At 40.5% G+C, this 17854-nt stretch overlaps 2 protein-coding genes across 2 annotated transcripts in view; one reads left to right on the top strand and one right to left on the bottom strand.

Annotated features, from left to right (window-relative positions):
• Nucleotides 1-5534, bottom strand: part of B4GALT6 (beta-1,4-galactosyltransferase 6) — a 65572-nt gene extending 60038 nt beyond the window's left edge. Inside the window, exon 1 of the mRNA XM_019465469.2 lies at nucleotides 4683-5534. Within this exon, the coding sequence (XP_019321014.1) occupies nucleotides 4683-4797 (115 nt within the window). The 5' untranslated portion in view covers nucleotides 4798-5534. The remainder of the gene's footprint in view (nucleotides 1-4682) is intronic.
• Nucleotides 5200-9073, top strand: LOC109276512 (basic proline-rich protein-like). Its single transcript, XM_053901909.1, has 3 exons — nucleotides 5200-5322; nucleotides 5433-6085; nucleotides 8063-9073. Exons 1-3 carry the CDS (start codon nucleotides 5200-5202, stop codon nucleotides 8088-8090), a joined length of 804 nt encoding a protein of 267 aa, XP_053757884.1. The 3' UTR covers nucleotides 8091-9073.
• The last annotated feature ends 8781 nt before the right edge of the window (nucleotides 9074-17854 follow it).

Consider the following 17854-nt stretch of genomic DNA (forward strand, 5'->3'; position numbering starts at 1 on the left):
AAAAAATTAAATGGGCATCAATGTTAAACATTCAGGAAAAATCAGTAGAAATACAACTACAGGATAAATGTATAAAAGCTTTGAAAATGGATACCATTGTAAGAAACAACTGAGACGATTTCATATGGAAAAAAAAAAACTGTGAAAGTAATCTATAAAAATTTAGAAAAAAAATGTCAGGGGGCTCTCAGCAATGACCTAACTAAGCCACCGTCTCCCATAACGCATACCCGTGCACACAGACCCCCACACTCTGACCACCCATCAGCTACACCAGAAGTAGCAGAGCTCACAAACCGCCCAGAGGCCCGCTAACAAAGCACTTGCGGGTAATTCCTTAAAGGTACCATAGGAATTCAGACCAAAGTGCCCCAACCAGATTCCACCTCTACTCAAAGAATAAAACAGCCTGTCAGCATGTCTAGGAAAGGTCGGAAGCTCTGGTGAGTCAAATAGACAGTGAAACCCCGTTCCCAAAGGAGTTATGCAATCTTCTCCGCCATACTACCCCACTAATTATAGGTACATCAACTCTTTTTCTTAATCATAGACACTTTGATAAACCTGTGCGAGTCAAGTCCAGCTTCTCTCTGCCAGGAATTTTTGGGTCCTCGACACCAAAATACTGGCTGACCTGCCACTCCACATCCTAAGTGGTAGCCGGGTGGAAATACTTCTGTTTTTAAGTACCTTTGCCCATGCTGTCCCATTGCTTAGTCCGGAAAACTCTCAATGGCCTGCTCCAACCACCAGCTCCTTCTGGATATCCGTAACTAGCCCACACTCCACAAGGCATGCTTTCCAAGGACTGGCTATAGCTCTTTCCTGATGTTCATCCCATTGTAGCATGAGGGAAGTAACTGCGTCTTAGTCATCTATCTTCTGTGCCTCAAACAATGTCCAGCCTATGTGAGATACTCCACTTGTGTTTACTGAATGAACTTGGAAGTCAGCTCATCTTCTCCTTTGATACTATAGCAGGAAAATAGAAGTACGTTGTGTTGGAAGTTACAATGGAAACTGTTTCATGCTAAATGGAATTTCACTGGCAATCCAGCCAGGTCAAGACCTTGGGGGGAAACTGCACTCATCTTTTTGCAATCCTGCACAAAAGCAGAAAGAGAATGAGAAACAATTAATGGCTCCTGACTCTACCAGGTGGGCTAGGGGAAGCGGTCTATGGACTTCCTGGGGGGGTAGTCTGCAGACCAATTTCCCTTCTACTAAAGTTCATGATATAAAGACTATCCCTGTATTTCCAGCATGAATTAGAAATTTCAAGGAAAACGTTTCAAAATATTCTTAAGAATAATGAGCATAGAGTTTGATGGAACTCATTGTAGCTTAACACCCATTAGCCAAAAAAACTGTTGAACACCAGAAAACACTGGAAACGAAATAGATCAGGCTGTCTACAACTGTGTGGTACTACACAGAGGGAAGAGAGAGAGGGAGGGAGAAACACAGGTAAAGAAGACTGAGGAAGAGGAACTAAAAATGACAGACCGATTGCCTGGGGGAAGGCGCATGACAAAAATAGGTCTCTGGACATAAAAGGCAGGAAAATATAATTAATGTCTACTCAACAAGTTGGTGTGGATAGGAATAATATGGGCTTTTTAACAGAAGAGATTTGAAACATTTATTTAAGATCAACAAAAAGTACCCTCTTACACAACATGTATTTTAGTCACATGAAAATTTTGCCCCAAGATGTAATTCAGGCTAAAAGATTAATTCTTTCGGGGCATCTGGGTGGCTCAGTCGGTTACGTGAGCGTCCGACTCTTGATTTCGGCTCAGGTCATGATCTCACGGTTTGTGGGTTCGAGTCCCGCATCCAGCTCCCCGCTGACAGTGCAGAGCCTGCTTGGGATTTTCCCTCCCTCTCCCTCTGGTCCTCCTGTCCCTTCTTCTTCTCTGTCTCTCAAAATGAATTAAAAAAACTTAAAAATAATTAAATATGAATTATTTCAAGAAGATTCTCTGTACACCTCATGCAAATTAGTTAGTTATAAGAACCTAATTAGTTTGGGGTACATCTCATTAATAAGAAACGTGTCATGAAATGGGAAGTATTCATAAGCATCTCTGTAGCATACCAAAGTACCATGGTTATCTTAAAAATCAACTTGTGCACTGACTGTTGCATTGTGAGCTGAACTAGCCACATTTTACATAAACTATCATTTTTATTTTAGAGAACTGACAAACTATGGTTAGATTCCTGTGTTTGACCTACATTTTCCCAAAAATGAACAAAGTGAGCCGGACACTTCAAAAAAAAAAAAACCAAACAAAACAAAACTGACAGTATTTGTTGCCAATGGTAAAATTTGAGCTTTCAGGCAAAAATGTGAATTTTGGAAAACTGCTTCCCAACACTTAAAAGAAAAATAAGACTTTTTTTTTCCTGCTAAATAATACTTGGTTTGGGAAACAGACGATATACTAAATTGATAGTACTTTGTAAGTTTTGATTTTCATTCTTAAGTACTTTGTAAGTTTTTATTTTCATTCTTAACTGGCTTTAATCAACTTTTTTAAGTTATAAATTATAAGACCCACAAAAACAGTAGTTTAAACTGTGTCAGCCTAATTGTCTGTATGAAAATTGCCAAATTTTTTATGACATACCATAATGTTATGGCAAACATTAAGTATATAAGTGAGAAAAATGTATTAGTATATCACATCAACTGAATTCTAAGAATCTACAGATTCAGTGCACCAAGAAAAAGGGATGACTAAGAAGCAACAGCTGGAATTTATTTCCTTTGGTTAGATTTTTGAGTAACCTAAGTTCAACAAGTTACTCAAAATACCAAGAAACAAAACTGTTGCCTAAGTGCAAAAAAAACTTTTTTCTCCAAAACCTCTCAAAGTTAAATATCTGATAAAATAACATCACCCAAAGATTTCCAACCTTTAAAGAGAGAGCTACATGACAAAGTAAAAATTGCTACAGAATGAAGAGTTTATTATTTTTTAAATTTATTTTGAGAGCATGCATGCACGGGGGAGGAGCAGACAGAGAGGGAGAGAGAGAATCCCAAGCAGGCTCTGTGCTGTCAGTGCAGAGCTTGACGCAGGGCTCGATCCTACAAACTGTGAGATCATGACCTGAGCTGAAATCAAGATTCAGACACTTCACCTACTGAGCCATCAGGTGCCCCGGTAAGAGTTAACTTATAAGACTTCCAAAATGGCAGAAGATTTTAAGAACAGCCACCAAATATTTTGGTTAACTACTCAAATCCACCGAGCTATCGCTGTCATTTCTTCTACAGGTTTCCAGGGGATTTTATTCAGCCTAAGGAAAAAACTGCATCAAAGGAAAATAATATTTTAAAATATTCACACCTCTTCAAACTTTAACCTAAACTTCTATTTTGGGATACATCAAGGTTTCAACAATTTATGTCTTCTCAAGCATCATTATCTGAGTTTAAACATCTTACTTGAATCCAAAAATTTAATCAAGAAAAAAATCATACAGTGATCCTGTTTTAGGAAATAAAACCGTCTCAATAAGGTTTGCTTCTTCCCTCTCCCCTGAAAGTCATTAATATAATCTACTATTGCACAGGACAATATCCTGATAACAATTCCATCTCAAAATTTTGCAGTTGTTTTCACTGTATAAGAGGCCATTCATTTTTGCCTGAACCAGGGAGAAATGGCACTGGCTCAAAAGCCTACCAGTGTCTAAAAAGAAATAATAGGAGATCCACATTAATACTAAGTTAACATTAAACTCATATTTTACACTAAATACACTAACATTAAATACATACCATAAATATTTAACATTAACTACATAATAACCAGGAAAAACCCAGAAAAAGTTTGGGAGACACGATGTGTTTTAATCCCATATGAGGTTCCTAGGTTTTAGTCACTAGAATGCCACATTGACACCTTTTCAACCAAAGGGGGCTGAGTAATTAGAATATATAATAAGCCAATTCAAGTAGATTATTAAGAAGGGTATTTAGGCCAAAGGCCCAAAATATGATAAGTAGGATAAAGTTAAACTACAAACTATCCCACAAAATTGTTGTTTTAATCGTTATTTTATCTCAGAAGTCATCCTAACAGGTAGCAGACTCTACCTACCCTTGAAAAGCAGACAAAATAATGGAGCATTGTTTTCATAAGAAAACTCATCGCCTAAAAATTCCTGAAGTATGTGGCACAAATGTTCACTGACCCCATTCTAAAAAAGTGACCTAGAACACTTGAAAACATACATTCTTGAACTCAATCACATTCGCTGGTGTTGGTTTCTCCATCATATTTTTACAATCAGCTATTATATCTGAGAGTGTGTGAATAAAACTAAGATTAAGCACTGAGTTTAAGCTTAAAGGACCCGATATTAAGTGAATAACGCTGTCATGAATACTCAAGAAAGCAACCAGGGCATCCGGGGTCACCACACCTAATTTTGCTGTGTCCGTTTAATGCAGTCTTCAAGTTATTAAAACGTGCACAAACGAAACTCACTCACGTACCAAAGCCATGCCCCCCAAGCAGTTTATCTGACACTCCTGAAATAACATTTCAAATAAAACGCTTTCTGCCGGGCCCCTGTTCGCACGCCTTCCAAATCCCGTAAGTGAACATCCTCCGTTTCCTTCGGCGTGACCGACAGAAGTGAGGGTGTGTCTCGGTGCTTACCGATGCCTGGAGCCACATAGACGAAGTAGAGGCAGGATGAGGAGAGGGAGAAGAAGAAGATGAAGGCAAGGAGGGAGCGATTGGAGACCCGCATCATCCGCTTGAGCACAGACATCTTCCTGTTCCCGGCCAGCAGCTCGGGCTGCGTTCTCAGGCCGGACTTGGGGGCACCATCCAGGCCCTAAACTTCCACGAATGTGCCAAGAATAGCGAGACTGCAACGGGGTCCGCGTGGGGAGGCTCCGGGGGAGGGCCGGGGCGGGAAAGAGGAAAGGGGAGGGAGGCAGCGCACGGAATGAATGGGAGGCCGGAGAGTCGGGGGAGGGGAGGAGCGGGGGGGGGGGGGGGGGGGAGGCAAGGCGGGGTGGGGGCCGGGGACAGCAGGACCTGAAGAGGCCGAGGAAGGGCAAGGACGTGCGCCTTATCCCCCCCCCCCGGCAGCGGCGGGAGGAGGGGCTGCAGGTGGGGAGAAGCGCGGGCTGCACGCCGCGGCGCCCCTGCGGAGAGGGGCAGCAAAATGCAGCACGCCCGGGCTACCCGCGTTCACCGGGGTGCGGGACGCGAAGCCCCCGCGCTCCGGAGGCTGCCCGCCTGCGCTCGGCAGGCCTGCGCCGCCGCCTCGTCCGGGCCGCGGCGTCTCGTGCCTGCGCGGGGCTAGCGTGGGCGCCGGGGCCGCAGCCGGCGCGCGCGACGCGCGGGGGCCCGCGGGGGCCCTGGGGGCCGAGGAGCTGAGCGCTCGCGGACGCGCAGCCACCTCCTCATGCCGCGCCGGGCCCCGGCGCCCCGCGGCGGCCGCGGGAGCCGAGCGCAGGCGAGGGCGGCGTCCCGGCTAGCGGCGAGCGCGCTCCGACCCCGGCTCCTGCCACCGCCAGCTGCCCGCCCGGCCGCAAGGGCGGCAACCGCAGCAACATTACCGCCGCCCGCCCGGGGTCAGGCGCCCCCGCCGGCGCCGCCCCCCCACTCCGCCCCCGGACACCAGGCGTAGAGCGACCGGGAGACTCGCGCTGCGGGCAGAGCCGGGGGCCCGAAGAGGAGGAGGCCGGGCGCCGTCGGAGCCGCGTCTGGATCGCAGGAGGGGGCGGGCCCGAAAGGGCGGGGAAGAGGCGGAAAACCGGGACCGGCGGGCGCACCCGGAGGCCCCCACGGGGCTCCGCGCTCGGGCTCGAAACTGCAGGCGGCGCTGCCCGGGCACCGGAGGAAACCTGGAGGCCCCCACCCACCCTCTCTCCTCCCTTCGCCCGAAACACCGCGCCTCCTGATTGGCTGGCGCCGCACCGCGCGGAGCAACCTGCCCCCACCTCGCGCCGCGACCTGGGCCGCCGCTGCCTCCTGCGTCACCGCCGCCCCCGCGAGCCCGGGGACCCCGCGCCCCTCGGCGTTGAGGGACTGGTCTTGAGCTTCGGGTACGCCTCCCCCTGGAGATCGATAAAGAAGTATGATGTACCTGGAGGAAAAAGGGTATCTCAAGGAGGGGACTTCAATGGTGTAATTTCCTCCCAAAATACCACGCTCCGGGAACAAGGGTTTTTCCAGTCCCAGATTAATGAAACCTTCCATCTCGCACTTCTTATAGAAACATATTGTCAGGATGTGTTATGGATCTGTGTATATATCCCTTGTAATGGGACTTGCCCTCTCATCTGAAGGTGAGCACTGGGTGGTCCTACGGTAGCTATACCCATTCAGGCGTGGCGGAAAAGACTTCCGTGCAGTCAACTGGCCCTTGAGTACTGCAGCACCAACCAGCTTCAGTAGGCAAATTGTTTTAATCCCCCCTCCTAGGCCGTGGTCTCCCTTTTGTTCAAAAGCTGCTTCTTCCTGCTAGCTAAGTGAAGAAGTCCGGATCCTTAGCTATGTCACATTTTCCAACGTATGTGAAGGTGTTTCTATTTCAACCAATCATGTAGGAAGTGGTTGGATGCACCCTACCGCCATGATTTGCTCACTATTTCCAGATGCGGTGGTATTGAACCATCATTTGATTGCCAGCAAATTTGGTACCTTCTTAGCAAGATACCCAGGCCTTGGATCGTCTCTTAAATAGTACTATGTTCCGTGGAGCCTGAAACATCTGAGTTTATAATTCACTAAGGCCTTTTATTAACTGTGAAATTCATAGCAAGCTACTACTCTCTGCAAGCCTCTTTTCTCGGCCCCCAGATGATGGGTGTGACCTTGCAAGGCTGTGGGGTTAAACTGGATAACTGTAAAATGCCAAACACGATGTCTGGCACATAAGAGATTCCCTCACATCCCATTGGACGCATGACTGAATGAAATCGCCAAGTTCAAATTCATTTTTTAACATTTTGTTTTTTGAGATACTTACAAGTTACTCAACTTCTCTGGTTGATTGGATATTTAATGTGAAAGGAAATGACACGATTCTGTAACATTTTTAGATGCTTAAGGGAAATGTGAAATACAAACGGCGCCCCATTAAATACAAGATAAAACTCGCTTAAAAAAATACCTTTGCAAACGAAAGAAATCCATGAATGTTGAGGAAGCAAAGTTGTAGTTTCTCAGATCCTGCTGACTTTTCATCTTATTTGCATCAGTTCAACTGCTGGCTTAGCAACGGCCAGGTCTCAGGTGAGGTTGGCTTTTTATTAGGAAACTTTATCATAAAACGAAGAGGGAAGTATTAACATCTTAGAAATTGATTATGAATCTTATTTTAAGAAATCTGACGTCTATGTATAGATGTGCCTGGCTGGCATAGATTACTGCCACTGGTATCTCTTTCAGGTTCACTACAGTACTTGTTAAAACTGGTTGCTAAGAGAGTAAATCTTAAAAGGCTCACATCACAAGAAAAAGAAAATTTGTATTTATGCATGGTGACAGATGGTAACCAGACTTATTGTGGCGATCATTTTGTAGAGTATACATATATCGAATCATTCTTTGTACCTGAAAGTAATATAAGATTGTATGTGAACTGTACATCAATAAGAAAAAAAGTCCATTATAGAAAAATTAAAAAAAAAAAAAAAAAAAGACTAGTTCTAAAAAGAAAAAGACTGGTCGATTCTCCTCTGGAGTAAAGCAGCGTACCAGAAAACCAGCTTAGTTGGTGTGCCTGTTACCTCTTTTATCACCACTCACAAAGAGCGTCAGCAGCCAAGCCTCTGGAGCCAGGGAGCCGGGGGTCGAATCCCAATCACTGATCAAGTGACCTTGAAGTTTACGTAAGCTCCCTGTGCCTTCATTTCCTCATCAGCTAAAGAAGATAATCATACTGCCTATTAGGGTTGTTGTAAGGATTAAATTAAATGAGGTAATGCCTCTAAAGAGCTTTGGGGAGCCTGGTACCTACTAAGCACAACAAGAATATTTGTTAAATTTGGTTGTTGTTTTTTTTTTATCTCTTTTAGATCACACTCTGCCAACAGTAAAGAGTGATGCCGGTCTCTTCCTGTTTAAATACCAAATTTCCTACTGAGTCATCCATTAAGTTTCCAGTAGTCTGAAGGATGCCTCAGGGTCTCAGCTCATTTGTAAAGCAATAATCAATGAAATACTTAGAACTGAAGAAATGCTAACCAAACCTTTTCAAGCCCAGATTATCAACTGACACTTCTTCAGGAGCCAGGTAAAGCCCACAGCAGAGGAATGACCTTGCAGAAAGTTTAATTTTATAATATCAAGGTTTAATTTTATAACATCAGTAAGACTTTAAACTTATAATAAGACAAAACTTAACAATAGTAAGACATAAGTAAATTTCATTTAACTGCTTTGTTTTACATTTATTACTACCAAGTATTCCTTCTATTATTTTCTGTTTATGAGAGCCCCCTGCTCTTAAATATCTGCGTGTCAAACTGAATAAGTTAAAACTAATGGTTTTCTATTTATATTAATCAGAAATATATTACTGAGATTGTGATTACAACAGAATAGAAAAATGTACTTGTTTGATGAGGTGGGTGACATTTTACTTGGTCTGTGCTGAGTGAGGATAAACAATATCCATTAAGGGTTTGGGATTTGCTCACAACCTTGGTAGCATAAAAATCTGTAAGGTTTTTTGTTTTTTGTTTTTTTCCTCTAAACTGGGTGGGGGTGGGGGTGGAGGAATGCATGAAAGCACATAGAATCTTACTTTTATGGTTGGTTAAGGTTCAGACCTCTATATTACAATCACTGATTAAATATGGTAATTTTATATATTTAAACACATGGTCTCAGCATCTGATATTCAGTTAAAGAAAATTGTTGGGTTGATGAATTATGCTTAGATACTTGAATTTTTTACTTACATTATTGGGGTGTAGATTGTATAAGAATTAGACTTTGGTGTGATTTATGAAATGGAATATATATTCTAAGATATTGTTGTGGCACAGACGCTTCTCTTAAATAAAGCCCATTTTCCCCACTGATTTTCATTATAAATACAGTCAGAGTTCTGCTGAGAAAAATCAGCAGATTTTTCTATATCTTATTTAGGTTGTATTAAATAAATATTAAAATAAGTGTCTTACATTTGAAAACAAACAATCACTTTAAAGGCAGATTTTAATAATCTTATATATATGAAAAAATACAAGCTGTAAGGTGATACTGTATTGTGGTTAACATTTAAAAGGAAAACCATCGTAGTAATAACAATCTCTACTTCAGCAGTTGACCCAAATTTCCTTAACCCTTTCATCCTAAATCCAAAATCATTCTTTCCCATCATAAGAATGCCCTATAGCGTTTTCAAGTATTCAAACCACCTTTCTATCATTTTCACAACATCCCTTTGGGGTACGTTTGGCAAGTATTATTATGTCACTAAAGCTCAGTAAGGTACAATATCTGGCCTGAGGTCACATGGTAATAAGGTAGCAGAGCTGGGCAGAGAGCCAAGATGTTATCAGCCTCATTCAGTGCCCTTTCCACAAACCACACCTGCTCCAGTTTTCACAGGGATTATGTTGTCTATGGGGGCAAATGTTTTATTTAGTGTATTTTTAAAAATTTTTTTCTAGAAATCTTTCAAACTATCTTTACTAATTTTGTCTCATATCTGTGTCACAAAGCATATAAATTATGTTTATAGTTTATAGCATAAAGCATAAAGTTAAGGCCCATCTGTCTAGTTAAAGCAATTGATAGGTCAAAATGAAAAATTAATAGATTGTGTTTGCTTTATCCATTTTTTTTTTCCTCAGCATAATGTTGGTTTATTCAACAGATTGCTAGTTTTGCTTTAAAGAGAATCTGAGCTGCCAGCCAATGCCCCTAACTAGCCTCTAGGCTGCCTAGAAAAAAAAAAAAACCTCCCCATGGCAGATGAAATAAGAATATGTTCAGAAAACTTGAGGTTGGAGGTGGAGGAACAGACAATGAAAAGCAAAGACGGGAGACAGAGAGCAGCTGGGTCACATAAAAGGTAGTGCCTTGTGCCTTCCATGGGAAAGGGTGTTATTTAAGCACCCACCAGGGTGAAATGTAGGTTTCCTCTTCCTGTTTGAGGCTTCCACCACCCAGGTTCCCAGAAAGCTAAGGGAAATCACAGTATCAGCACACATAGAAACAGATGCAGAGGACAAGTGGGCATTATACATACCAGCTGATCAATCCCACCCTAGAGAGAGGGTCCATAAACCTGGCTACTAAACACACAAAGCAATAACCACATTCCCAGAACCGCCTTGAATTCTAAACAGCAGTTAGTCCTGGGTAACTTTGAGAGATATCTTTCTTATCGATACACACATACACACACGTTAAAAAGAAGGAAGAAAAAAACACTCATTACTTGACACAGTTCATTGAATTTTTTAAAAAATCATTTCCTGTACATGATTCTATTTTGATGACATACAGTAGTACCCCAAAACCTTGTACAAAAACAAGGCAATAAATAATTATTGAATGAGTCAATCAACATTACTTTTAACCTTTTACGTGATTACATATATTCCTTTGAGTAGTGTAACAAGGAGTACAAGTTAGTTCACTTTAATTTACCAGGAGCATTTTATCAAAAGAGCCATCTTCATAGGTGAATGAATCATAAAAGTAGAAGATAAAATGCATAGATAAAAGCTAGGATATTATTAAAATGTTCTTCTATCATATCAAGAATCCTATAACCTGTGGCAGCCAAAAGCAATCAAAAATATAGAATTTAAAATACAGAATAAACTTTTAATGAAGGACATTCATAGGCAATTTTTTATCCATTTTTTTTATCCTATGTGACATCATAGGGCTCACAGGATTTTCTCCATCTATTCTTTTAGTGACTAACTCATCTATTCTTTTAGTGACTAACATAATTTTAGAGTTTAAATGGATAAATGTTGAAGTGAGAAAGAGGATTCAAGTAAATTTGGTAAAGGATTTCAGTGCTTCTGTGCCTGAGAAGAGAATTTTGGAATACTGAGGTCCTGACTTAAATTAAAATTCACACGTTCATAGTCACAGGAAGGATTTAAGTTACCATACAAGGGATGTAAAAAAATAAATAAAATAATCATGGTAAAACACTAAAAAAAAAAAAAAACCCAAGGGATGTAAAAACCTAAGTTTAAATATATCAGAGCTAACCAAAAGAAAGAAGCCAGTCTTGGGGCACCAGGATGACTCAATCTGTTGAGAGTCTGACTTCGGCTAGGCTCAGGTCATGATCTCGTGGTTTGTGAGTTCCATCTGTGCTTGGGCTCTGCACTGACAGTGTAGTGCCTGCTTGGAATTCTCTCTCTCTCTCTCTCTCTCTCTCTCTCTCTCTCTCTGTCCCTCCCCTGCTTGTGCTTGCTCTCTCTCTCTCAAAATAAATTAAAAACTTAAAACAAACAAACAAACAAAGAAGCCAGTCTTTTCAGGTTAAAAAGTATGAATAACACCAATTCACCATAACCAATAAGGAATGCCCCAGAAATGCAAAAACCTAGGCAAGTTATTAGCATAACCCAACATATTAGACCAAAGAAAAGAAATTTAGTATATTTTTAAGTAGGTGATTGTATAAATATACTACAATTTGATTACCTATCCTATTATTTGTGAATGAACATTGCTTTGCAATTGGATCCAATTACAAATAAAACTAGTATAATGCACACATTATAAACTATTATAATGCACACATATTTGTGCATTTCTGTTGGCTATATTCCTACTAGTCAGAATTCTTGCTTCATGATATGAGTGTGCTCAGATTTCACAAATAATGGCAACTATTTCCCCAAAATGGTTCTATCAATTTACATTCCCACTAGTAGGGTTTGAGAGCTCAAGTTCCTTATGTTCTCACCAACACTTGGTGTAATCAACCCTATAAATATTAGCATTCCAGATAGAATGTAGTGGTGCCTCATCTTGGTTTTAATTTGCACTTTCCTAAGGACTACCAAAAAGATTGAGCAATTTGTCATAAATTTATTGGCATACAATATCTTGTATAGAGGCTAGAAAAACATTTGATACAATTAAGCAATTTCTGATGTTAAAACTCTTCATAAAATAGGGATAAACAGAAATGTTCTTATTTTTAAAAGACCAAGAAGCATCAGTATGATTAATATAGAATTATCCTCATTCAAAATCATGAAAAAGACATGGACTGGCAAGAATTAAGCAATGCACTTGGATGAGAATATGAAGAGGTAAAAGTAGTGGAAAGAAAGTGAGAAAAATTATTGTTATTCATAGGTTTGTGACTACCAGAAAGTACTAACTGGAAAACCTGTTTCTTCTAATAGGATAGATCAGTAAAGAGCCAATGAAAACAATATATGCACACTTACCCAGTTCAGCATGGAGATTAATTCCTAGGAATCAGAGCTCTAACAGTTAGTTATATGAGGTTCTATAGTTCCTATGGAGAAGTATTTTAAGTATTGTACTGAAGCAATTTTTCAATCCTCGCAGCTTTTAGCAATATTTAAGATGTCCCTCAAAATGTCAAAAGAAAAAACTCCTACCAATCCTCTAATTTTCTGCTTCCTCAAGCAGTTCCTTGAAAGTATCACAAGTTTCCAGAAAATCTGTCTTCTAACCTAGCTTCTGGTCCTCCTTTTTCCTTTGTAGTAGATACAGCACTGTGTAGCACCAAAACTTTGTTAGTCGGTTTATGTCAAAATTATTTACTAGAGCTCAAAATGCAGGAGAGGTTAAAGCAGAGAAAACAACACCCATTGTAGAAACACTCATCTCAGGAAGGCTGGGACATCACTCACTGGTTATGTTTGGTAGCAGGTAGTCCTCTAGAACCTCATGGGCTGAGCATGTGATGGCACTCGGAGCATAGAGAAAAAGCCTATTAACAGGGCAATATGATGTATTATTAAATATGTAAATGTACTGTTATTCATATAGCATATTCTATCTTTGAAAATATCATAAGGACAAATAGCAAATGGGAAATGTAATGTACCTAACTATATTACAAAATGGATAAAATTCAATCAACTCATCCCAAATATTAACCTGTGAGTTAACCACAGCCCAACTAGCTGGGGCATTATCAGAGCCTAATTGACCTAGGGGAGAGGGAATACCAAATTCCAGTCAGCTCTAGCCTTCCATGTGGCCTAAGAGAATATCCAGTTCCAGCCTAAGACATCAGTTGATCTATCAAGTTCCCAAATTGATCTATAGATTCAGTGCAATCCCAATAAAAATCCCAGCAGGTTGTTTTATGGATATCTACACACTGATTATAAACCGTATATGAAGAGTATACCTCTGTCTCAAAATAAGTAAATAAACTTAAAAAAAAAAAAAAGTAAGAAATGTGTAAAGGAAAGTGTGCTTTTCTGATTAAAACAATTGCCTTGGGGTGCCTTGGTGGCTTAGTCCGTTGAGCATCAGACTTCAGCCCAGGTCATGATCTTGCTGTTCTCAAGTTCAAGCCCCGCATCGGGCTCTGTGCTGACAAGCTCAGAGCCTGGAGCCCACTTCAGATTCTGTGTCTCCCTCTCTCTCTCTGACCAGTCCCCACTCTCAATCTGTCTCTCTCTCTCTCTCTCAAAAATAAACATTAAATAAATAAATAAATAAATAAATAAATAAATAAATAAATAATTTGCTTCCAGAAAAAATGGAGACCCAAAAGAAATGAGAAATGGAATGGATGGTGGCGCCTAGGTGGCTCAGTCAGTTAAGCGGCCAACTTCAGTTCAGGTCATGTTCTCATAGATTGTGGGTTTGAGCCCTGTGTTGTAGCGGGGGCCCGCTTGGGATTCTCACTCTCTTTTCACTTGTTCCTCCCCTACTCATGCTTTCTCTCTCTCTCAAAATAAATAAACTTAAATAAATAAATATGTGTGTGTGCACACATGTGTGTGCATATGTGTATATATATATATATACATATGTGTATGTATATATGTGTATATATACACATATATGTATATATGTGTGTGTGTGTATATATATATATATATAAATGGGAAGGATGGATGAATTCAGTATTACAATGATGTGGACTCTCCCCAAAGGTGACCGTGAATGCTGGAGAATGACCAAGTTAAAGAGTTACAGTCACTTATCCCAAAAATAAATGGTTTGAGACAGGACACACAGCAGTAAACGTGCTTCCAAAGCAAAGGACAACTCCCTATCTATATATATCTATACATATAACCAATTATGTTCCTAGCATTCTTCATCTGACAAGCATGAAAAATATGGTTATTGTCAAGGTGAGAAAAAAGATTAATCTATCCTTAAATAAATGAAGTCTTTCTTCAGGAAGAGGTAAGGTAAACAGGAAGTATTTCCAGACTAGTCAGCTAAAGCGTCTGAGGTGGAGAAGGTCAGCTCTCATAAGCAAGACTTGCCTTCCTAGGTGGAAATGCTTGCACTCGGCGTGATACCCCTTTGCTTACCCAGAGCACAGGTGTGTACAGACAATACTAGACACCTTTGAACACACTAACCTCCTCAGGACTACGTGTACTAGATAGGGAATGATTGTTCAGTGTCTCTCCAGGCTCCACAGCGACTTGGGAGAGCCAGTGTACTAAGGAGAGGATATGAAGTGACTTCAGGTAGAGTCCTTGGCTATACGATCTTCACCCCTGGTCAAATGAAAAGCATCTGTCGGGCTTTTGTTCACATAATTTGCAGCAACTGGCAATTATTACTGAGTTATAATTGGTTTTGCCTCTGGTCCTGCTGTGAATTTTCTTCAAATAACTTCCATTTTAAAAAGTCCTTATTTTTGCTGTATGATAAAGATAGCTTAAAATCCCACCTTACCAAAACAATATGCATTAACTGTGAAACTGATAGTACAAAACAACAAATAAATTTTACTCCACCACATTTGACATACCGGTCATCCCCAGACCCCATAAGTCTTTAAACGGTTAATGGTAGAATAATCTTAGCAATGTGAATTGCGTTGTGATTAATAAAGACATTTAATTTTAAACATTCCTGATTGAGTTCTGGGTCTGCTTGTAAAATAACCTTAAAATCTCTTGGGAGCCTTTATCATGTATGGCAGTTCTGAAGAACCATGCTATGCAGTGGAGAGGGAATACTGATCTGATGAAATAGAAGTCTCATTAAAATAAGGTGGGAATGACTTTTTTCCTACTTCTAAGAAAAACCTTTCTGGTAAGCCCTTCTCCACTCCCACAGAGAGAGGGGCTAAAACAGTAAAAGGAGACATGTAGCAGGAGGTAACTTGTTATAAAAAGGCTAGGCTGGCAAAAAGTGATTTCCAGTTTAACCGAATGAAATAAAAATAGCTCTTCAGGGGCGCCTGGGCAGCTCAGTCAGGGTTAAGTGTCAGACTCCTGGTTTCCACTCAGGTCATGATCTCATGGTTGGTGAGTTCAAGCCCCACATCAGGCTCTGCACTCACAGCACAAGGACCCTGCTTGGGGATTCTCTTCCTCTCTCTGCCTCTCTCTCTCTCTCTCTCAAAAATAAAGAAACATTAAAAAAAAATAGCTCTGTCACCTCTTCCTCCTGAAATCAACTGTAAATAAGAGTAATACAAGAAAAATCTTCAATGATGCAAGAAAACACCTAAGATTCTGAACAGTTACATATGAAGGAAGCCTGGGAATATTGTCATGGAGAATGCTGGAAGAGGATCCCTACTCAGACCGTTTGGGACAGAGCTCTTGGAGCCCTTGGAAGGAGAGGTGATAGCTAGGCTGCCTGAGGGGCTTCTCTCACCTCTTCTGTCGTGTGGCAGGGGAAGTGTCCAACCAGCAAAGCACAGACGCACTATGTCCGTAAGAAGCAGTGTATCATGGGGAGGCAAAACCCTGGATGACCTGCAACCCTGAGCTGCCAGCTTCTAGAAACTGCACAGTTGTGAAAGCTAAGGCAAAGGGAAACATCCTGGAAAATTGTATCATATAGAGATTCGTGAAAAACCAGTGCAACTGCTAAGCTGGATAAGAATTACGCCACAGGGCAAAGTGGTAAACACTTTCTCAGGCAGCATCTTGTAATGCAGCCGTTCCGCGGGGGCGCTCCCTGGCCCTTACCTGCTACTCCACTGGGAATAACTCCATTCCAAACAGAAATAGTCAAGAAGGGGCCGCCATAAAACACAAGAAAAACAAGAGGAAAAAGGACATGATGTAAGGTAGGCAGATAACCACACACCAGAAAAATTATACCATAAATGAGATCAATATAGATTTTTTTTAATTCCAAAGAATTTTTATACACACATACACACTTACCTGGGATAAGTGTAGAGAATTTTACAAGAGCTCAAGGAAGCAGGTGCAAAATAAACCGGCAGAGCTCAGGAGAAAAATGAAAGAGAAGAATAATACCATCACAAAAATATCCATATGGAGAGCAGAAATAAATGAATAACAGATATTGGTGAAAATACAATCAGAGGTGTGAGGTAACAGGCTTGAGAAAACTGAGCAAAGTGAAATAGTAAATGAAAAAGTAGATGTGAAAGACAGGTGATAGATGTGTTAGTTTAGATGGGGGATTCCTTTCATGTATGCATATATCAAACCACCATGATGTACACGTTAAAGATACTATAATTCTGTTAATTAAACCTCAATAAAGCTAATATTAAAAAAAGATGCCAGCAGAATTCATCAGGTATTTGGTATTGCTGAAGAAGAAAACAGAATAAATGCAACAGAAAAAAAATTCAAAAATATAGTTGAACAAACTAAAAACAAAGAATATCTCTATTCATTATAGATTTTTTTGGCTTTGTTTATTCCTATCAAGTCTTGCATTTGATTAATCAAGTTTGATTTCATTGCCTTTTCTCCTTTACTGTTTCCTACATTCTATTTCTATTACTTTATTGATTATCCTCAAATTTTTAACATGCATATTAAAATTTTAATTATTGTTTTAAATATTTATTTTGAGAGGGAGAGGGAAAGAGAGAGAGAGCAGAGAAGTGGCAGAGGGAAAGACAGAGAATTCCAATCAGGCTCCACACTCAGCACGGATCCCAACATGGGGCTCAATCCCACCACCCTGGGATCATCACCTGAGCCTAAATCAAGAGTCGAACACTCGAATGACTAAGCTACCCAGGCGCCCCCAAATTTTTATTATTCTTAAGTAATTCTAAAATTATCAGTGTCTCCTCAAAGATCCAAAGCAATTTAACTTTTCTCCAAACAGCCTACATTCCATATAATATGCCATGCCTACCATTTTATCTTTATTGCTTTAAACCCCATCAAATTTCTTTATTTTGTTTTTTTTTTTCAAATTCTCATTTAAATTCTAGCTAGTTAACATATAGTGTGATATTGGTTTCAGGTGTAGAATTTAGTGATTCATTGCTTACATACAGCAGCCAGTGCTCCTCCCAAGAAGTGCCCTTCTTAGTACCCATCACCCATTTAGCCCATCCCATCACCCACCTCCCCTCCAGCAACCCTCAGTTTGTTCTCTATCATTAAGAGTCTCTTATGGTTTGTTTCTCTCTCTCTCTCTCTCTCTCTCTCTCTCTCTCTCTCTCTCTCTTTTCCCTTTCCTTATGTTCATCTGTTTTGTTTCCTAAATTCCACATATGAGTGAAATCATATGGTATCCGAATTCTTTTTTTTTTTAATTATAGTTGCTGCAGCTTTTAGGATTAATACTTCTGTATTTTTTTCTAAGATGTTTTATCCATTTCTCTTCTTACCATGGCTTCTTACATCAGCTGTTTCATCTAAGTTCATTTTCCTTCTTGCTCAAATACATCCTTTATAGTTCTT

The sequence above is a fragment of the Panthera pardus genome, unplaced genomic scaffold (genome assembly GCF_024362965.1).
Source record: "Panthera pardus isolate Hobbes unplaced genomic scaffold, ASM2436296v1 HiC_scaffold_15, whole genome shotgun sequence".
NCBI classification, from domain to species: domain Eukaryota; kingdom Metazoa; phylum Chordata; class Mammalia; order Carnivora; family Felidae; genus Panthera; species Panthera pardus.